This window comes from Pseudorasbora parva, chromosome 19 (assembly GCF_024679245.1).
Source record: "Pseudorasbora parva isolate DD20220531a chromosome 19, ASM2467924v1, whole genome shotgun sequence".
NCBI classification, from domain to species: domain Eukaryota; kingdom Metazoa; phylum Chordata; class Actinopteri; order Cypriniformes; family Gobionidae; genus Pseudorasbora; species Pseudorasbora parva.
Window position 1 is genome coordinate 4,403,745 of NC_090190.1, and position 23,688 is coordinate 4,427,432.

The 23,688-nt window shown below is 39.3% G+C and overlaps 1 protein-coding gene across 1 annotated transcript in view; it reads right to left on the bottom strand.

Moving 5' to 3' along the window:
- ahdc1 (AT hook, DNA binding motif, containing 1) overlaps nt 1-23,688 on the bottom strand; it is a 36,641-nt gene that overhangs the window by 1,898 nt on the left and 11,055 nt on the right. Inside the window, exons 3-4 of the mRNA XM_067425535.1 lie at nt 5,257-5,291; nt 699-5,154 (exon numbers count right to left, since the gene is read on the bottom strand). Of these exons, the coding sequence (XP_067281636.1) occupies nt 727-4,956 (4,230 nt within the window). The 5' untranslated portion in view covers nt 4,957-5,154; nt 5,257-5,291 and the 3' untranslated portion in view covers nt 699-726. The remainder of the gene's footprint in view (nt 1-698; nt 5,155-5,256; nt 5,292-23,688) is intronic.

Here is a 23,688-nt window from a genome sequence, read left to right on the forward strand (position 1 = left end):
GAATAAAATAATGAATGAATGAGTCATTTATATAGCGCTTTCATATGTACTACTGTACACCCAAAGCGCTTTACACTCGTGTCAGGGATCTCTCCTCATCCACCACCCGTGTGGTGTACAAAATTGTACAAAAGGAGGAGCAGGGGAGGAGGAGGGAGGCTTCAGGAACTAAAAAGGGGAAGAGGTAAGCTGCTGGTTTTATACCTTGGTATCAATTGAAAGATTAAATGGGTGTACTCCTCCCGAAATTACATTTATTAACTTCACGTGCTCGGAAACATTGCCCTGTAAACGAATATGAACCATAAATCAGGTCATATTAATAACAAGATAATGATAAACATTTTCAACATTTACAAAGCACAAACCTCGTGCCTCTCTGCAACTTCTTCACTATCATCCTCCCACTCACTAAACTCATCTCTTTTTCTTTTGACTCGCTCAGCTGCTGGCAGCTTTTATGACGTGTCACGTGACGCCAAAGGTTTGGGAACATGTAAGTTACGTTGCTACGGCCTTCGTATTGTAACCTTATCAAAGAATCTAATAAAATATGAAAATAATCCTAAATATTTAATATAGGCTATAGGGAATTGCATGCAACATATACAGATTTTTTATTTATTTTGCTTTTAATGACCCTCCCCGGGTTATAAGAGGACCCGCGCATCACTAATGTACTGGTATTAATGTTGTACCTCTTCAGCAAAGCCATGATAAATCCAACTACAGGCTGGTGACAGTGAAGCCTTCTTCGCTGGGCTGGTCAAGAAGCTGGCAGAGTACCCCTCCTCTGGCTGTTTGGGGTGCATAACGGTGTCCAACAGGTGCATAGTTGTCCAAGTTACCATGATAACCCATCTCATCATGCTGAGGGGAAGAGTCCAGAGTCCCACTCACACAAGTTGACATAGAAGGACCTCTTTGTAAAGGGGAAGGGTAAGATGAATGGGATGGAACTCTCATCCCAGATACCATCAATGACATGTCCCGTTTGTGTGAGGGCAAAGAGACTGCTGGTGGTCGTTGTTCCTCATAATTTTGGGGGCTGCCAGCGACACTTCCTCCTTGGCCATACCAGCAGGGAGAGCCACTGTAACTCGGGGAATCATACTGGGAGAACTGTTCTTTTGGGACCCGATGCGGACTCATGGCAGAACCACACTGCGGCAAGAGCCGAGGGGTTGGGGAGAGGGTTGGGCTAAAAGTCCTGGCAGCATGCCCGTAAGTCTGTGAGGGAGGACCAGGTTTAGGATACTGCTTTAGGGCATCTGACTGATTTGACAAACTGGGGGACACAGAGGCAGAGTCCGGAGGAAAGACGTGAGCAAATCTCTCATCTGAGGAGGGAGTAGAAGTGTGGACAGAATATGGAGAGGGGTATTCACAGGACTCTGGGGCATGGCTGAGAGGTGACAGGCTACTACTATCTCCACTGTAGTAGTCCAATGCTTCTTGGTATAGACCCCCTGAACCCATTTGCCCTGACCCTGATGGGGTCGAAGGCTTTTGAGATTTGGTTTTTGGTGCTGGGTGGCGATCTCTCTGGCAAGGAGAGTATCCTCCCCTACCTCTGGATCCCCTGGGCTGTCTTCCACCTGTAGCACTACGTTTTGGGCCTCCTTGCATAGGAGGGCTGGCAGGTGAACCTGGGGGAACAGAGCATGCTTCCTTCTCATTGTGTATCTCAGACTTTTTCCTTCGTCCGCGACCTGGTTTCGCCCCGCCTTGGAATAGTACATTCTGACTCCAGTTGTAAGAAGGGCCTGCCGAATTCTCATTCCAGTCAAGCATTAGCTTCTCCAGGCTTGAAAGGCTAGACTGACCCTCAGGCATAGGAACATCCCTTGGGCGAAATGCTCCCCCCACAACACTCATCCCTCCTCCACCAGTGTGAGAAGAGTCTGAAGAGGATTCAGAGAGCGTGTCAGGGCAGGGACGCTGTTTGGCTTTTTGGGGTGTGTAGTTTGAGATGTCCAGAATGTCTTTGGATTCTGACCCAGTTCCAGCAACCCCATAATCAGAGTAACCATGAAACTGATGACTACCATATGCATCACTACCCCAATTATTTCCCCCTTGTCTGTATCCCCACTGAGCTGTAGAGGTGTATTGTCTGCAACCCTCAGGCGGAGAAGAGGATAAGGAATAGGGGCTAGACTTTGACACTGACATATAACTTCCACCTGGGGAGGTTGCGCCAGAGTCCCCTCTCTGTATGGTTGAATGGGGTGGGCCTGGATATCCACTATAATTGCGCTTGGCAGAACCCTGGTAGTTCGAATAACTCATCTGACACTGTGCAGAGGGAACAGAGGGAACAGAGGGAGTTTTAGTACCATATGTAAAGCTACAGTCACTTGGCCTTTGCTGTTGCTGCTGCTGTTGAGGGAGGGGGTAAATACTTCCCCCTTGAGGAACCCCAGCGCTATAACTAGGTGGATATTGAGGAAAACCTCCAGAGGGATGTGGAGAGCTGGGTGAACGGGAAAGCAAGAGTGCAGGGGATTTAGGGAAGGATGGAGTTGGAGAAGTCTGTGAGACGCTGTATGAATATGAGGGTTTAGTTGAAGAGCTGGCTTGAGTTTGGGGTGAGGGTAATGGCGCCCCTTCCCCAAGGCAGGCTGCTCCTTTAGGACTTCTTTTAGGAAAGGCAGGAGACCAACGATGGGCTGCACCGGGGCTGCCACCCTCATATCCTGGGGTGAGCTTACGGCCTTCCTGGCGTCCAGCGGGGCTCGACATGGAAATGTCTAGCAGGTCAGAGGAGTCATCAGAATCAAGTAGAGAGCGAAAATATCCTGCAAACATTCCCTGAGCCTCTTCTCCACTGCACACCCCTCTCATACCGGGGCTGTGGTACATCGCCCCTTTACAAGCATCACTACTTTGAAAACTTCCACGAGGGGAACAAGGACTCTGATAACTACTTGCTTTCTCAGAAATATCTCTGTCACCTTTCCCTATCCAACTACTGTTCTCATTTTGCCAGTCTTGCTCTTGGGCACCTGTAAAGTTTTTTAAAGCCCCATTCTTTCGTGACCTGCGTTTTTTAACCTTCTCACCTTGTACGGATTCACCCAAAGCTGCTCTATTTATTCCCCCAGCAACCCCCTTGCCTCTTTTTCGAGGAGTTCCTGGCTCAGATGCGGGGACCTTGCGCTTTTTGCCAATTGTTTCAAAGAAGTCACTGAATGACCTCTTAAAAGAATCAGAGGATCCAGCTGCACCCCCTCCTCTACTCCCCATGCAGCCTGCACGACCACCTCTTCTGCGAAATCCTGTGAGACGGTGCAAAAGAGTGGAAAGGGATGGATTTTCTGGTGGTATATGGAAAGTTTCGGGCTCTGTTGGGGTCCAGCAGCGTGGAGGGGAGCAGCGGCCTGTGCTGGGAGGTTGTCTGTTCAAGAAGGCCAGTTTGGAAAGGACATCTGCATATTCCACTTTAACATCATTGGTATCATTAACGTATGAGGGTTGTGGAGATGGTAGCTTTACTGTTCGCCGTCTCCGAATTTTTTTGGGCTCTGCTGCACTGGCTGCTCCTACTCTGGTCTCATGCATGTCAGGTTGTCCTGGTAATGCCTGTTTAGGGGGGCGTCCCCTCCGTCGCTTCAAGATTACCGGAAGCTCTCCCGGTGGAAACATTACCATCACACTCTTTCCATTGTTTTTCATGCGGAGAAGTGCAGTTGGCTCTCTGGAAACATTAGCTCCTGGCTTAGCTCCAGGCTCACCTCCTACACCCCCTTCGGGCCTTTCTCCAGTTGTGGGCCCTTCTCCATGGGGTCCGGCACACACTGGCTCCAGGGATGAAATCTTGTAGCTTTTCTGTCGTCGACTCATGTGAACAGGTATTCTGGCTACTTTTACCACAATCCTTCTCACACCTAAATAACGTCCCTGTCGCTTCCCTCTAACTGCATGGTGAGTCACAATGCCCTCTCCTTCTGATGTTCTCACGCTATGATTTGGTTTAAGACTTGCTGATATCGCTGGCGATGGTAAAACCTCAAATGACGGGGCAGGAGGAGCACACACCTCTGGGGGATGCTCCTCCACCGGCCTTATTTCCTCCGTTCTCCAGACTCTATTCTCCTCTTCTTCTTCATCCTGTTGGTCCAAATCCCTTTTGAACAAATTGTCCTCAGTAGCTCTACGTAATCGGGATGATTTTCGAAGATGGCAGGGGAAACGTGGTCGGCCAGAGCTCCGTAAGGTATACTTCCTTTCAGCCTCCACAGAGGTTGTGACAGGGGATTGGCCTGTTATACAAACTTGGTCTGAGTCAGTGGTGCGATCCAGTTCTGGCTTACATATTGAATTGTGTTCTGTCTCCTCCTTAGGTAAAGAGGGAGCGTTGTACTGAGGAGGTGATAGAGTCTTTGAGGAAGGGGGGGGATGTAACAAAGTGGCCGATGGAACATGTACATTATGTGTTTCAATCTTAGACGGTAAGGACAAGTCTTCTGGAATAAGGGACGGGTCCTGCTCTATAAGTGAGGAGCCAGTGTCTGTGGGTGTGCACTTGTGTGTTAGCGGGTTTGTGTCCATCCACATATGTGTATCCACTGGAATGTGTGTATGCGGTTGCAGGTGTGTGCTTGACTGTGTGAGTGAGTGTGTGTGCATCTGTGGTTGTGTGTTTTGCTGAATGTGCATTTGTTCTTGTGTGTGTACTTGCTCCACATATTCCGTCTGCCGACGTCTCCTTGCCCTACGTCGAAGTTGCTCTTCATGGTTTCGCAGACCATTAGCTAAAGAGGGAGGTGAATAAAAGCTGTAATGTAGTGAGCTGGCTGGAGTGGGATCAGTGGGTCCTACAGATGTGCCCCCAGGCTCTTCATCCCCCTCCCAAAGAGAGGGACCCTCATCATCACTGCAGTCTTTATCAGCCAGTGCCTCACAAGTCAAGCGAACACCTCCAGAGCGCAGGCGACCTGACAGACGGCTCATTACCCCCAAAATTGCAGATCAGGATCTTTGTATTTACGTATATGTGTCAGTGATGGTTCTGTGATAGGTTTAACTGTAAGCTGGGTCCAGTTTAGCGGCTGGCTTGTTTGATCTCTTTCCTCTCACTATGTTATACTTGGACAGAATGAGGCTTCACACAGTCTTGGGGTTCCCAGTTTTCAGGAGTGCAGTTATTTCCTAGGGAAACGAAACACACAAAAAAGGCATGTTCACTTACTGTTGAGGACTGAAAACAATTACAGTTGAAAATGCTATTGAAATAACTGCAGTTGTTCTTACCATGTCTGATGCTGTGGCCATGCTTTGTGTTATCCCTGTGGGCGAAAGGACACTTGTCACTATGGCAATACAGTTAGAGAACAGTTGTAACCATGGCAATTGAATATGAGTGGAACGGTAACCATGGTTACATAGTTTTCCTTTCCAATGCAATAGATTGCAGGCCTTACTATGGCAATACGACATATGTCTCAGTGGATAGGCAACTGCTTTACATGCTTTACATTTGGGAATGTAATGCATATTAAACTTTTTGTTAAAAAAAACCCATAAAAGTCACTCAGTGTAGTCAAGCAAAGTCTGATTTAGGAATAAGAGATTTTGTGAAATTATCTAAAAGTACACGTTGAAAAAAGCAGCTGTTGCACTGAATAGCAAAACATGGTTTGAATCTTAAGATGGTGGCTATTCAAAACATTGTGAAGACCAAATGTTTGGCTGACAAAATGTATTGCTTTTCAGTATTATTGTGACGTAATGAGGCCTTGTTAACATTATTTTAAAAAGACATGTGATAGCGTCCACATATATTAATATATATAGTATCATTAAATGTGTGTCCTGAAAATTAGGTTTAAAAATGTTGTAACTGTAAAGCAGTAAACAAATATAGTTACATTTAAAAGGCAATATCTAAATAAAAGACTGTACTATACAACTATCAAACATACTAGTGAGCTACACACAACATATGACCTCTGAGAAAAGGCTCGAATCAATAAACAATGCAAAGAAGTTGGGACATGGCAGCAGGGGGCAGCAAAGGGACGAGAGGCGGAGGATGTGGAGAGTTGAGGAAAGAGATGGATAGATGAAAGAATATGTGAATGGACTGAAGTATATAAAAAAGAAAACACATTTTTCATATGACATCCCGAAAAATGAGGTTTAGGGAGGGCTATAAATGTATGCAAGGATATTTCAAACAAAAAGGAAAGTTGTCATATAATTTACTCCCATGTCATTCCAACCCATCTTCTGTGGAACACAAAATTAGATATTTGGCACAATAAAAGTGGAGGCTGTATATACTTCCATACATGAAAAGAAAAATCCTAAATTTTTCACACAAGTAAACATATTCCAAGTCTCTGAAAGCCATGGATTAGGATTATAATTAGGCCCCAGTAGGGCATTTAAGTAGCTTTTATAAATGTGACATTACTGATGTGCATCTTGAGACAAAACAATGGCACTGACATCTTTTAATAATTAGAAATATTGGTGCAAGTTGCTTTCAATTTTAGTCTGAGACTATCTTAATGCTTGTCTGTGAAACCGAGGGGAAAGTATCTTTTTTTGGCGAATACATTATTCCTTTAAGACTGGCTCTTCATGTGCAATAAACACTGAAGTGATGCAAGTAAGTCCAGGGGCTGGACTCTCTCTCACACACACACACACACAATACAGTTCTATCCATCTCTCAGTCTATTCCACATGGTTTTTATTACTATCTGGCAACGATAAGGAAAGTGCCGAAAGAGAGAGAGCGAGCGAACCAGAAACATGTGCTAGAGTACATGGTGCCGAACAAGCTGCCACACTTGCATTCTTGAAGACACTGATACAGAGACAACATGCACCCTTGCACGTAATATCTCATATTTCTGCAAAAAAAATTAACAAACAGTCTCCACAATCCTTCATTACTAGTACTGCTCAAACTACTTTCGATGCATGTCATTATTTCTTCCACCAAGAAAACAAAACAGCATTTCCTTTGTACACTTAATATTCTGTGACACAAACAAAAACGCTGCAATCCAGTGTTGGGAGCCATGGATAAGCTTCCCACACTACTGTACTGCCAGTTTGGCCTGATCTTCTTGTGCTTTAATTCTCCCAGATTTCAACAGTGCCTGCACACGGTTTTCATCTTTCCTCACAGGTTTTCAAAGAGATCTGAACACATTTCTGGTTGCTTCAGAGCAATTATTTGTGCGTGTGTGTGTGTGTGTGTGTGTGTGTGTTTAAAGGCCCATGACCTTCACTCAGTACCAAGTTTCTGACACTTCTTTCATAAGTGCTCGCCAGTCTGCTTGACATCTTGAAACCATGCACATGTTCACGGTATCCAGTGCCAAGGGCAACAAAACAATTCAAAACATAAATGAACTCTCTCGTGTTTGACTCTTCTCCTCTTTGAAAGCTTCATTTTGTTGTCAGTAAAGGTATAGCGATGAAGTTCTGTACCAAAATGGTCTGATTTGGTCATCAGAAGCAGTTCTGTTAAGGCACGTTCAGGTGTGTTTTGGCTATGATACTGCACTCTCAGTCTACACGGATCTCCAAACATATTACCCTTTCATTGGGCTGGCTATAGATGGTGTGCCAGTTGAAGCCGTTTTTTTCAACCATTTGAAGTATTCTGCAGTTAAACCACATCCTGTGATGTTGACTACAGATCCACACACTGTAAAAAATTATATAGAAAAAAAGTTACCTGGTTGCCTTAACATTTTGAGTTCATTGAAATTAAAATTGAGTTAATAACATTTTTTTGAGATTCGACCACCTTTATTAAAATATTATTAAAAGATTTTCTAAGAATATTGGGTAATTGTGTGTTTTATTTCTGATGATGCATGCCAAATAATGCTATTTTCATGATTTATCAAATTTTTTATGTGGTTCAGATACAAAAATATTTTGAGTTCTATTTATTAAACAAATTTCCTTCATTGTATCAACTCAAATTTTTAATTTCAATAAACTCAAAATTTTAAGGCAACCAGGTTACTCACTTTTTTAAGTTAAACCAACAAAAAACAACCAATTTTTTTTACAGTGCAGGTCTTAAATTTCTTCACACCATTACGAACAGTCAAGAGTATCAAAGTATTTGAAGATTGTCAGACCTGTATTGGCTATCTTTCCATTTTACATGCTCATTGTACACTAACACACAAACTCATACTGCACTGTAAAAAAATGTTGTTGGTTTTTGTTGGTTTAACTTAAAAAAGTAAGTAACCTGGTTGCCTTAAAATTTTGAGTTTATTGAAATTAAAAATTTGAGTTGATACAATGCAAGAAATTTGTTTAATAAATAGAAACTCAAAATATTATTGTATCTGAACCACATACAATTTTTAATAGCACTATTTGGCATGTTTCACTGCGTCATCAGAAATAAAACACACACAATTACCCAATATGCTTACAAAATCTTTTAATAATATTTTAATAAAGGTTGTCGGATCTCAAAAAATGTTCATTGTATTAACTCAAAATTTTAATTTCAATGAACTCAAAATATAACTCAAAAAAGGCAACCAGGCAACTTTTTTTCTAAATACTTTTTTACAGTGCAGTTGAATTAGCATTTTATGTATTGCATTCCTGCAATGTATCACAAATGAGTTCACTTAAACAAAAAATTCCTGAATTCACTGATTTGTTAAAATGACTTGAACAAACGAACATTAAAGCTCCCCTATTATGCAAAATTCACTTTTACATAGGGTTTGAACATAAAAGTAAGTCGGCAGAGTGTGTACGATGATAAAAATCCACCCACTTCTTCTCCATAAAACCTCAACAGTCTCATAAAACACGCCATTTTTAATTTTCTGGGCAATGTAACGTCACATTGCTTCGGTCCTGCCCCGTCATATTCGCCACAACAGCACCTTTACCAAAATGAATGAAGTAAACATGACGCAAAATGTGTGTGTGTTGTTCCGTTATAGCGCATATGAACGTTATTACCGTATAACGTTGTGTGTGTGATGCTCATCCATTGCTGAAAAAAGCCCTGAAAAACTACAACAAACTAAATAAATTTATCAAGTAACCATTTGGAAACTTCCTGGTTCATTCTCAAAGTTGTTGCTTCTTCCGGAGTACATAGGGCTGAAAACCACTATTGATGTTGAGAGTCATTGCTTCTCTGGATTTTTTAGGCTGAATCTAAAAACGTCCCCTTAACCCTCAATCACTATTCCCTACAGTAGTCCACTAATACAGTTCACTTGAAGGAGTGAATGAAAACGAGTGAGTGAATTCAGACAGACTATGTCTTCAGAACTGTACACTGATTGTTTATGGACAGGTTATGGAGTCAGTCACCTTATATTTTGGAGAGAAACACAGGGCGGCGGTCTGAAGTTAGAAGTTCATGAGATCCAGCGGCATTACGGTGGAAACAGGACAACAGAGACTGGTCGATTACACTTCAATTACTTCTAAGGGCCAGATTTACTAAACAGGGCAAATTAGCATGAGAGCGAATTTTGCTTCTGAAAGGGAAACTCCTACAAATGCATATGCAATAAGGTCAGCTGCAAGATTAGCCTGTCCACACCATTTCAGCGCTAGTTTCAGTGCTAGTCTTCAGTAAATCCTGCTCTATATAAAATTCTGGGTGAAAAACAACCCAATGTTGGGTCAAATATGGACTAACCCAGCAATTGGGTTGTTTTAACCCAGCGATTTGATTGTCTTAAGCAAATATTTAACCCAACCACAGGATTAAAACAACCCAATCGCTGGGTTAAAACAACACAATTGCTGGGTTAGTCCATATTTGACCCAAGATTGGGTTAAAACAACCCAACAGTTTTTAAAGTGTGACAGTAGTTTTTTATACGGCAAAAGAGGGTTTGCACTGGGATAAAATAAAGGAATTATTATGCAAACCAGTGATTGTGTGGAGTATTTTTTTTAAGTTTAGAGGATTTAAGTTAATCCGTGGATACACTCTAAAAAATGCTGGGTTGTTTTAACCCAATGTTGGGTCAAATATGGACGAAGCCAGCAATTGGGTTGTTTTAACCCAACGATTAGGTTGTTTTAACCCTGCGGTTGGGTTAAATATTTGCTTAAGACAACCCAATCGCTGGGTTAAAATAACCCAATTGCTGGGTTAGTCCATATTTGACCCAACATTGGGCTTTTTTTTCCCCCAGAATTTTTTAGAGTGCATTAATAATTTTATGAAGTACAGTATGAATTAACCCATTATGCTGGGTTTAATCAACCCATTATTCTGGGTTAAATATACAACCTAATTTGCTGGGTTAAATCAATCCATTATGCTGGGTTAAATCAACCCATTATTCTGGGTTAATTATACAACCTAATTTGCTGGGTTAAATCAATCCATTATGCTGGGTTAAATCAACCCATTATTCTGGGTTAAATGTACAACCTAATTTGCTGGGTTAAATCAACCCATTATGCTGGGTTAAATATACAACCTAGTGTGCTGGCTAAAATGAACCCAATTATGTTCTGTCCTATTAACCCAAACTGAGTTGTTTTTAACCCAGTGTTTTATGACTTTCTCTCACTGACTTTCAATGTTCAAACACACTCAGAGTGAGCAGATGAAATACGGTCGTACAGATCTGGAATGAAACGAAGGTGAGTAAACGATGACAAAATTTGGATTTTAGAAAAATTAAAATTCTGACATCACTCACCCGTTTCAATCCTGTAAGACTTTCAATCCTTGAAACACAAATTAAGACATTTTTAATGAAATCTGAGAGATTTCTGTCCCTCCATTGAAAGTTTATTCACTCGGTTGAAAACGTTCATAACACTGAGCCACTGTCGTAATTCCAACTACAAGAGTCAAGTCAAGTCCAAATAGCGCAGAATATCAGACAATCACATTTATGATGCTGTCCGAGGGTCAACAGGTTTAGCACACAAGCAAATATAGCTTTCAGATCTCCTACTTCACCCTTACATTGCATCTCTGTATTTCTCTCACACTTTAAATTTGCTTTCTGTCTCCTCCTCGCTCTCTTTTTCTCTTTCTTTAATTAATACCACTCATTAATTAAGCATCAGTCTCACAGAAGACAGGAACAAGCACAACTGCAGAACAGCACTTTAATTACAGTCACGCACACACACACACACACACACCGAATCGCTCACACAGAGTCCCTCAGATATTCACACACATTCCTTCTCCTAAGCGTGAGAGAGAGAGAGAGAGAGAGAGAGAGAGAGAGAGAGAGAGAGAGAGAGAGAGAGAGAGAGAGAGAGAGAGAGAGAGAGAGAGAGAGAGAGAGAGAGAGAGAGAGAGAGAGATTGAATGTCTGGAGCTTCTCCTACTCTTCTCTCTCAGCTCTGGCACCATCTCATATTTGCCTGCCAGGACAGACTAGTGAGCTGGATTAAGTCAGCGATGAGTGTGTGTGTGCGGAGAGAGAGAGAGGAGACATGAGTGAGGTTAGCAGTGCTCTGCTTTGTGTACTAATTAAATCTGGCTTTCACTCTTTCCAACCTAGTGGTGTGTGGTTGATAACTGAAATGAGAAATTGTGATGTTTGCACAGTTTACAGGTTAACGGCAAATGGAACATGAAGCTATATCTTTTTGTGCAATATTTTGCTTCTTGGGGTTTATTTAAATACGCTATAAAAAAGTATGTTTCACAATTTTGTGTATTTACACTAAGTGCAAATAGCCTGTCTTATTGGCAGAGGCTATTTAAACTAACTCCGCCCACTGACGTCTAATTGGGCCAGAAAAAAATGTCAGAAGCTGGACTGTTAACAGTAGCAACACTTTCAGAAAAAAGGTACAAAAGCTGACACTGGGGCAGTACCTTTTCAAAAGGTACACTATTGTACCTAAAGGGTGCATATTGTACCTTAAAGGCACGTATTAGTACCTAAAGTCCTAGTTCAAATTACAGGGGGTAGTGGGGGGTAGCCTACTATACCCCCCAAAGCGACAGAAATATCAGTTTTGGGCAAGGTTATAATCATTAACGAAAACAAACGAAAAAAACTAAAACTAGGTGGGAAAATACACCTATCGTTCGTTAACAGAAATAAAAACGAGGCATATTAGGAAAAAAACGCTAACTAACTAAAACTGTAATGTGTTTGGCAAAACTAACTCAAATAAAATTATAGAGTAAATATTCTTAGTTTTCGTCTTTGTCAAGGTCTTTCATTTTTTTAACGCTATTTAAAACACGCAGCATATTCGTTCAGCTGCATTTGCTTTTCCTGCTCTCCCTCCATCTCTGTCACTCATGCGTCTCACACACACACACACACACACACACACACACACACACACACACACACACACACACACACACACACACACACACACACACACACACACACACACACACACACACACACACACACACACACACACACACACACACACACACACACACACACACCCACACACACACACACACACACAGTACAGCTGTGGTATTTGTAGGGTGTGAATTCTGTATAGAATATGTGACTAAAACTAATAAAAACTAATCTAAAACTAAGCATTTTTAAAAAAAACACTTTAAAAACTAATTAAAACTCAACCAAACATAACATCAGTGAAGCCCGTGGAAACATAAAAATAGCCAAGTACTTGACGAACACTGGGGATTGATATAGTGGACCATGATAGAAGAAGTGAAGGAGCAGCACCCCCCAGTTATGGTGGAGTAATTCGCACTCTGGCTAAAGTGTTCATATTAGTACATAAAGTGTTCATATTAGTACATAAAGTGTTCATATTAGTACATAAAGTGTTCATATTAGTACATAAAGTGTTCATATTAGTACATAAAGTGTTCATATTAGTACTTAAAAGGAAAAAAAGTGTACCTTTTGGAAAGGTACTGCCCCATTGACGGCTTTTGTACCTTTTTTTCTGAGAGTGAACAGTGGGGAAGTTTAGATCGACCCGAGATTTAAATCCACCATTTGCCAAACTCACTCTACTCCCTTTTTCCATTACATATCAGATCAGAAAGGCATTTATTTCCACTAAAAGAAGGAAATATTTGAAAAGTGGAAATAAAGTGTCTAACGTGTTAAAGTGTTTAGTGTTAGGAGTCGATGTAGTGTAGGGAGGACTTTATTGTCCCAATAAGGCGGCATCCATTCAATCATTTTAATAAATATAATAATTTACACTCTGTTATTATTGCATAGCGTTTAATGTACAACAACAAGGAGGTGCAAATTATCTGCCACTATTTATAAGCACAAATACTATAGCATAACTACTAATTAGACTAATTACAAAGAAGACACTGCTATACTTTTAGTGTAAATAGAATCTATGGCTATTTGTACTTCATGTCAAAAAATATTATGTATCACTAAGAAAATAAGATATTTTCAATATAATCTAGACTGTAACACTAGAGTTTTTAATCCCTTTAAGCTTGTTTTGTTCTACTAGTTTAAAGGAATGTGTTTGCCTTTTTTATTGTTTGTTGTTTACTAGTAATTTCTGTGTGGATATTTTTAACCAATTTTTTGAGTTGGATATTTATTAAAGCTCTCAAGTTTACACATCTTCAAGACTGCAAAAAAAAATACATCAGTAGCATAATTGGATATTGGCATTAGAGATTTAGTATTTATCACTATCAGTCAATATTGATTATTTAATTATGCATGCTAATTTCCATTATTTTTATATGACCGTTGCCATCATCTAACACTCACTTAAAGTCAACAGTAATAACTGAATAACATTGCTCAATGTAAACATTACCAAATCTCAAAATGAATATCCATTTTTCATATTGTCTCATTCAGTTTTATGATGACTAATGATAATGATTGATTACGTATCATTTAACTGATCGTTAAACACATTATCTGCTATAATTTCAGGTAACACTGGGAGCTTATTAGCATGTATAATACTATAGGCTGTTTATTAAGCACATATTAATGCCTTATTCTGCATGACCTTATTCTACATCCGTTAATCACCCAATTTAAACTTAACAACTACCTTACTACCTGTTCTACTTTGGAGTTTATTGAGGCAAAAGTCGTAGTTATTAGTGAGAATTGGCCCCTTATCTAAAGTGTGACTCTAGAAGAAATCCCTTTGTATTTGTTCCTACTGTTGATTGGCTATATTTTATTATACATAAACATAATCAAAATCATTCGACTCTAATAATCAGCAAATCCTCAGTTTAAAAACGAGACCAAAGCAACTGTGAATCATTATCCGCGGGTGTTGCTTTTGGACCGTGTAACTTCAGAAAGATGAGTGGTTTACACACAACTTGATCTCAGATTTGTTTTTGCTTTTTTTCCTAGCTGTTATTTATTCTCTTCATATTCCAATTTTGTTTGGTGTGCCTCCCTTGCCTCCTCTGAGAAAATCCATCCCTTACACCCTCTCTGGCGTTACCTTTTCTTTGTATTTGAATGAGAATGTATTTAACTCCTCTAACTGCAGCCGCCTCTCTATCCCTCCCTCCACTACTGCGCTTTCCATTCTCCACACACACTCCGTCTCTTTCTCCATCGCTCCAATCCTTTTAACTGCTGCAATGCTCCCCATGGGATCCAAACAGCTGCTAACGTTTAGCCAATCACAAAGCTGCCTTTAGACTCACTGTCCAATGACAGACGTGATAGTCCACATTGATGCCCACCTGTCCAAAAACCAGCCATGCTGTAAACAAATCCCACAGCACCAAATAAGATTATCTGTTGACTCATCCTGCAACAAGATTTGAATGCTCAGAATGGTATTTATTTTAGTTCTCATGAAATTGTGATGAACCCAATCACAGCTTAAACCAAGACCAGAAAGCAAAATACATCAGACATAAAGGGGACATAATCACAATGCCAAATCATTTAATAAGCAAAAATACATCCTCATAGTGCATTTGATCATTTTCTCATTCGAACAGTAAATGGATTTGGCATATAGGTACAACAAAAGCTGAATGATGCAGGGATTGGAATTATTTCACACTCTTAGAAGGAAAGGTTCTATTTGGAACCCTAAAGGTTCCGTCAGGCGCTTCATATACAGAACCTTAGTGCTGTCAATTGATTAAAAAATAACGAATTAACTGCTCTTTTTTCTGTAATCAATCGCAATTAAAAACCATTTTAAATATTGTAATACTTTCACAGTTACTCTCCAAATTAATGAACACTCTAAAAAATTCTGGGTAAAAAACAACCCAATGTTGGGTCAAATATGGACTAACCCAGCAATTGGGTTGTCTTAAGCAAATATTTAACCTAACCGCAGGATTAAAACTAATTAAAACAATTGCTGGGTTAGTCCATATTTGACCCAACATTGGGTTAAAACAACACAACATTTTTTAGATATATTTTTTCTTCATATACAGAACCTTAGTGCTGTTAAAGTCCCAGTGAACCGGAAGTTGCAACCGACTTTATTTCAGTGATTTGACGTATTTCCGAGAGAAACGGAACACTAAATGAGCAGAACAGAGGGCGTGACTTGTTTCCCCCTCCCTGTGACCTGATTGGATATCCACAACTTTCCTGCAAGTCTTTGTGGGCGTCGCCATGACACTCGATACTTCCTTCATTCTCTACACAGTCGCAGGCAGCAGACTGTCGGTTGGATGGCCGTGTTTAATGATGGCATGTCGAAGCCCAAGCCGTCAAACAGGCGTCATCAAAAAAGGCCTACCAATGTAGGGGGTGGGTGGAGCATTTTCAGATTTTGATTAAAGATTACGTAGCCAAATAATTTTTTGATGCGGATTGACTTGCACGGATGGATTGTTCACCACAAAACTAGCAATTTGGGGTAACAAAGTAAATATGGTCAATTTTGATTTCATGAGGACTTTAATTGATTAAAAAATAACAAATTAACTGCTCTTTTTTTCTGTAATTAATCGCAATTAAAAACAATTTTAAATATTGTAATACTTTCACAGTTACTCTCCAAATTAATGTACACTCTAAAAAATTCTGGGTAAAAAATAACCCAATGTTGGGTCAAATATGGACTAACCCAGCAATTGGGTTATTTTAACCCAGGGATTGGGTTGTCTTAAGCAAATATCTAACCCAACCGCATGATTAAAACAACCCAATCGCTGGGTTAAAAAAAAACAATTGCTGGGTTAGTCCATATTTGACCCAACATTGGGTTAAAACAACACAACATTTTTTGTTGATATTTGTTGTAAGGGCATGTTTTTATGAATGAAGGCAAGTATCACTGATTCTATACTGAAGTTTTAACATTAACTATATACATTTTTACATTAGTTTTTACATATTTAACATTACAGTATAACTAAAAGATTTTTTTTCAACATTTATTATGCTTTTAAAAACAACTTTTAATTTAAGTGAACTTTAAACAATCCTCACATAAACCCACTATACACTCTAAAAACTGCTGGGTTAAAAACGACCCAAGTTGGGTTGAAAATGGACTCACCCAACAGTTGAGTTGTTTAACCACGCAATTGGGTTGTTTTAACCCAGAGGTTGGGTTAAATGTTGCTTAAGACAACCCAATCGCTGTGTTAAAACAAAAAAATTGCTGCGTTATTCCATTTTCAACCCAACCTGGGTTGTTTGTAGTCTAGCATTTTTTAGAGTGTTATAAATATCATATTTGCCTGTGTCCTTCCTGTCTAACGGGTAGGAAATGTACATAAATATGATAAAGTTATCAAACACCTTCTTAACTGCACACATTATAAATTACATATAGATTAATCCTTATTAAAGCTATAGTGTTCTCTGTTAGCTTTGTTCTGTGATGAACATTAATGACAGACATTAGTGGCTGCTGTCACTTTAAGATCTGCCGCTGCCGAACATGACGCGGATCTGTCACGCGCATCTCATTTCCTCACAACTCTTCACGTTCATTTAAAACGTTATTTAACTGATATTATGAGAATACTCAACAAATTTTTTTGGCATTTTGGCATTATTTTGTTCTGTGTGTTTGTTCAAGTGCGAAAGAGTGTGTGTGTGTGTGTGTGTGTGTGTGTGTGTGTGTGTGTGTGTGTGTGTGTGTGTGTGTGTGTGTGTCACATAGTCAGCACATTCACAGACAGAGCTTTCTCTTGGATCCCGTAGTGCTTAAATGGTTTAAAAGCATATGCATGAATAAGAACGTGATCATATAATGTAACACTTGTCTAAGGATGATAGAAAAATGGATGTTGCAATAATTGCGTTATATATTTTTAACACAATGAATCGCAATCATTTTAGACTTTTGTCTTTATAGGCTAGAACATTTTTTGTGGCATAAATGGCTCTTTAAAATTGACTCAAGAACCCTAGAGGTCTATATCGAACTCCATTGAACCTTTTTTTCTCTAAGAGACGGACTCATGCCCAAACACACACACACACGCATGCATGCATTGTCTGGTCTATCTCATCCAACTTTTTTTCTTGTGCAAGATGTGCAAGTATGTTTGCACAAGTGTTTGTGCTGGGGTGGGGTGTGTGTCTGTTTACAGAAGTGTGTGTGTGTGTGTGTGTGTGTGTATTTACAGAAGTGTGTGTCTGTGTGTCAGTGGGTGTGTTAGGGAAAAGCACTCACTGAGTTCAAATGAGAGTGCAGTTGTTGCTAAGATACAGGCAGCAGCCCCGACAGTGTGTGAGAGCGAGTGACAGAGAGAGAGAGAGAAACAGAGAAAGTTAGAACAAGACAGGAGGAGAAATCTTAGAGTGGAGAGAGAGAGAGAGAGAGAGAGAGAGAGAGAGAGAGAGAGAGAGAGAGAGAGAGAGAGAGAGAGAGAGAGAGAGAGAGAGAGAGAATGGAAGGAAGGAAGGAAGGTAAAGAGAGGTAGAGTGAGAGAGAGAGAGAGAGAGAGAGAGAGAGAGAGAGAGAGAGAGAGAGAGAGAGAGAGAGAGAGAGAGAGAGAGAGAGAGAGAGAGAGAGAGAGAGGTAGAAGTGGGTCATAAGATCCACAGAGACACTCCAGTGGCACTCTGCAGAAACACAGCTGTCATCACACACACACACACACACAATAGCTCTGTTGCAAAACCTAGTCAGCTGCCTCGCTGCCTACATAGTCAGCATCCTAACTGGAACCTCACAAAGCTGAAGTTTACAAACTTTATAGAGCCACCAAACATGATGATCCCCTTCTGATATATAAAGACATCTAGAGCGATTTACGCTGAGAGAATGACAAAAACATGTTCTAAGGACAATGTGACTGACCACATGATTTTTGAAATATTCCTAAGAGAAAGAAAAGAAAGTATAGGTGTGAATGACACACTTCAAGTGTGTAATTAATCTAACCCGTTAAATGTGTTAGACGTGTTTAAATAATCTCTGAAGTTAACACACCGTGCCTAAAAATACATTTAGTCTACATTTGATCTTCTCATTTAAAACGGGAGAAACCCTGTGGAAGCGATGGATTTGGAAAGCTGTCGTAGCGTTCCACATTAAAGACTCGAGTCTCAATTGAATTTGATACGTGAGAGGAACGTAACATACATTATATACATATACACATTACAGTTCAAAAGTTGTATTTGAATGATTTTGAATAAAGTTACAGTAAAAACACCAATATTGTGAAATATTACAATTTAAAATAAATGTTTTTTGTTTGAATATATTGTAAAATGTAAACGTAAATTCCTGTGATCAAAAATTATAATAATAAATAATAATACTAATAAATTTTATTTATAATGCACTTTATATTAAACAAAATCTCAAAGTGCTACAGAATTAAAAAACAATCAACAACAATAAATAAATAAGTAAATTAATAAAATAAATTAAGATTAATGTTCAGCATCATCCTTCAGAAATCATTAATTTATTTTCTCAGGATTATTTGATGGGAATTTGTTTGTTTTAATGGTAGTGAACATACACATTTATTTGGAGTAAAATAGTTTTTAATTTTACAATTTTGAATTAGTATCTGATAAACTTTTTGTTTATGTCTGTTTTACAGCAAATGTATGCGTATGAATTTTCAATTTTATGTATATTTTTGAACAAATGTATTAAGAAATTGAACAAATTTCAATTTTGTTTTGAGTTTTTGACATTTTTCACTCAACTCATCACAATATTGTTAAAAAATGTACTTGCTAATCAGAAAGTTAACTAAAAATTGTCTGTTTTACACCAAATGTATGAATTTTTTAATTTTTAATTTTATATTTCAATGCTTTTTTGACATAAATGTACATTTTTTAACAGCATTGCAATGAGTTCAGCGAACTGTCGGAAACTCTAAACATTTTACATAAAATTCATACACATACATTTGGTGTAAAACAGACATGATTTACGTGTCTATGATTATTAGTAATCATTAATTAAAATTGTCTGTTTTTAGTAGTCTAATTCATTTTATGAAATTCAGTGAAGTTCAGTGAAAATTTTCAAAAACTCATCAAAATATTGTTTCAAAATGTACATAAAATTCATACATTTGAAAAAAAAAATGTTTTATTGTTTTATTAATGTTTACTAATAATCCCCATATATATGTAAATCATGTCTGTTTTACACACTAAATGTATGTGTATGAATTTTATTTAGAGTTTTCAACATTTTTGACTACACTCATCGCAATAGTGTTAAAAATTGACATAAAATGACACATATATTTGGTGTAAAACAGTTTTTAGTACATTTTTTGTTAGTATCTAATGAATTTTATGTACATTTTTTAACAATATTGCGATGAGTTCATTGAAAAATGTCAAAAACTCATTGCAATGCTGTTAAAAAATGTGCATAAAATTCATACATTTGGTGTAAAACAGTTTTTAGTAAACATTTTTATGAGTATTTTAATTTTATGTACATTTTTAACAATAATAAGTTCAGTGAAAAATGTTATACATACATTTGATGCAAAACGGTCTGTTTTATACCAAATATGGGTTAGGGAATGTAATATGTGAGTGATTTTCTTCTCATATACATGCGATTCTGCACCAGGGCGTGACAACCTGTCACTCATATGAGATCGACCAATAGCAGACCACAACCATTCAACCATCCAATTAAATCCACATGGACAAAATCAAGTCCCGCCCTACATTCGTTCTTGCTTGAGAAGCTGTCATCACAATATGAAAGAAAAGACACAACTATCGTTTCATGCCGAGCGTTAAATGCTTCCTCCAGGCAGCTCAATGGGTTGTGGATGAGAGATGCTGTCTTTCTGGTTTCCCTTCTTTGCTTTCAGTCGTTCCATCATTCCTCAGCCAACTCTGTTCTTCTTCCTTCTCATCTGCATTCTTAATATCTCCCACATCTCTGCCTTTTCCCTCTCTGTAACCTCTCTTCCCCTCCTCCCCTCTCCACCTTTCTCACTCGCTCCCTCTTTCACTTTCTATTACTCCAACGCTCTCTCTTGTCCCCAGCTGCAGGAAATTCCTTATAATCTTCATCACCAGAGACTGCGTTCAACACTCGGCCCAGCCAAACACACACACACACACACACACACACACACACACACACACACACACACACACACACACACACACACACACATTTGTGAGGACATTACATAGACTTCCATTGATTTTATATAAGGTTAATGATATTTTCCATCCCCTAACCCAACCTCTTTCCCTAAACCTACCCATCCCAGAAATGTGCAAAACAATAGATTTAAATAAAAACTTGTTTTGGACGATTTATAAGCCTTTTTAACTAGCGAGGACCAGTCAAATGTCCTCACTAGTGAGTTGTTTTCTTATTTTACTATATAAGTGAGGACATTTCTGCCCTCACAAGTATTGCCAAACAAGGAACACACACACACACACACACACACACACACACACACACACACACACACACACACACACACACACACACACTGCCTCTAAACCTACCCATCACAGGAAACATTCAGCATTTTTACTTTCTAAAAAAACTCCTCCTGTGTGATTTATAATCATTTTGAAAAGTGGGGACATGGCCAATGTCCTCATATTTCACCCTCTCCTTGTAATACCTGTGTCATACCCATGACATTATACACATTTGTGTCCTCATATGTCCCAAAAACATGCCCACTCACACACACACCTTGCTTCTACCTTGTCTTTTCTTGTTACTTTTCGCTTTCCTTATGTTCTTGTGCTCATCTAGGTTATTTGAAGAGGAGCAGAGACTCACTACACCATCCTGACCTCTTGGTCACATGACCACAACACCAGCTGGGAATAGCATCCCACATCCTACAAGTGAAAGACAGGCGTGAGGGAGACAGAGAGTTTGATACACGTCTCTGAGAACTGAACAGATAAATCAGAAGAGTTTCTGTTAATTTAGCACCGGTCATTCTTACGTCAGATAGTAAAAGATGCTCAAGAAATGGGGATGGAAATCTGGTAAGAGGAGAGCGAGTGGAAAGAGAAAACACACTCACTATTCCTACTTCATTTATAATCATAATCACAGGTTTGTAGAGCGAACAGTTTAACTGTTTACTGCCCTTTGTAATTCTTCTAATTGTTTAGCTATAGCGGATAATGAATACAGTCGAGCTCTTGAAATGTGAGCAGACAGAAGGGCATCTATATCATATGGGAATATCATAAACAAATCAAAGAAGTTTTGATCGGCTATACCAGGGGTTTTCAGGCTTTATGATGCCAGGGACCCCCAAATATGATGAACCCTTTATGAGGGACCCCCAAATATGATGAACCCTTTATGAGGGACCCCCAAATATGATGAACCCTTTATGAGGGACCCCCAAATATGATGAACCCTTTATGAGGGACCCCCAAATATGATGAACCCTTTATGAGGGACCCCCTTCCTAAAATACATCTACAGCAGAGGTGTCAAGTAACGAAGTACAAATACTTCTTTACCTTACTTAAGTAGAAATTTTGGGTATCTTTACTGGAGTAATTATTTTTCTGCCTACTTTTTACTTCTACTCCTTACATTTTCAAGCAATTATCTGTACTTTCTACTCCTTACTTTTTGAAGATAGCCTCGTTACTCCTCTTTCATTAAATTTTGCTTTTTAAAAAAACTATGCATATGTGAATTTGATTGTGGTTGGATGAGAAGTGTAAACATATACCATTCCAACACACTATTGGTTACTGCGCGATCCATCGCGCCTGCACATGACTTAAAGCACAAATCACACACGGTGTTGCCAGATTGGGCGGTTCCAGCGGACGAGCACGCACTTTCAGTCAATCAGCGATCAGCAGCAGACGCGCTCATTCATGACAGCCAGGTTTTTAGAGCAATAACTCGTCATAGCTGTATATATTCAAGTGATCACTATGCTAAAGTAGCATACAGTATCAAGCCGTTTGGAAGTGGAAGAGTGAACAAACTCTCAAACGTGGTGCGCTTTGAGCTCTGCACCTAGCCCGGCCCGAGTCCAACTGGAGCCCGTTTAGTTTCTTTTTTGAATCCTCCTTATGACACACTCCTGCAGTCATTAAAATAGTTCAGCTTTGTTTTTAATGTCCAAGTAGTTATATTTCGTTTAGTTTCTTTATTAAGTTGACTTTAGAAAAATGTTTGGATAATTTTTTTGTTTGTTAAATTAAGGTTTTTATTTTTTTAAAGTGACAATCAAGCAGTCAGCGGCCGACAGTGGGTATGAGGTGAAAATGGGCCCGAAGCCTGGCCATAGGGGCGTAAAAAAGTCAGTGTCCAACGGGTTCGGGCAGAAATGTAGGACTCTAAATCGTCGACCCAATCCGGCAACACTGATCACACATTTAGCCGACATTTACATGCCAATATATTACTTATAGGCTATATGTAATTGTACAAAAATTCAATAGGCAACAAGTCATCATATCTTCCGCTTCAGGAAACATGTTAATGCTCAGCAGTACACATATGGTATATTTCCATTGTACTAAAATGCATTCATTTTCAATGGGTATATGCGGCTGAAACATGTAGCCAGTGCATCCCAAATTTTTCAACATTAAAGGTCCCGTTCTTCGCGATTCCATCTTTCAAGCTTTAGTTAGTGTGTAATGTTGCTGTTAGAGCATAAATAATACCTGTAAAATTATAAAGCTCAAAGTTCAAAGCCAAGCGAGATATTTTATTTAACAGAAGTTCCCTTTCAAAGTCTACAGTGAACAGCCGGTTTGGACTACACCGCTGCACTTCCTGCTGTAATGACGTCACTAGAACCGTTTGTTGACTAAAGCTCCGCCCACAAGAACACGCAAAATAGGGGGCGTGGTCTCGTTTCTCTCCCACATGTAGAAGAGCGCATATTCAGCGCTTGCATCTCCCCGTTATGGTAAGAGGCGGGACCTTTCCGGGCAAAGTACGCTAAGCTGCTGTCCAATTACAACACGGGAAGCGCTGGCCCAATCAGAACTCGTTACGTGTTTCTGAAGGAGGGACTTCATAGAACAAGGAAATCATCAGGACAGAGGAAACTGCGCTGTACAGATAAGTCAATTGTGTGAAAAATACAGTTTTTTTTACAAGCGAAACATGAACTCATGTTATATTGCACACTGTAAACATAATCAAAGCTTCGAAAACACGCGAAGAACGGGACCTTTAACATTTTAATATAACATTATAGTCATTATGGCCTTTATAAAATAGTTTTTTGAGGAGGTGGGGTAGTGCACTCTAGGCCCCTGTGGTGTGGCCTAAGCTTGTCTCTTGGCATTTTTTCCCTTACATTACTTT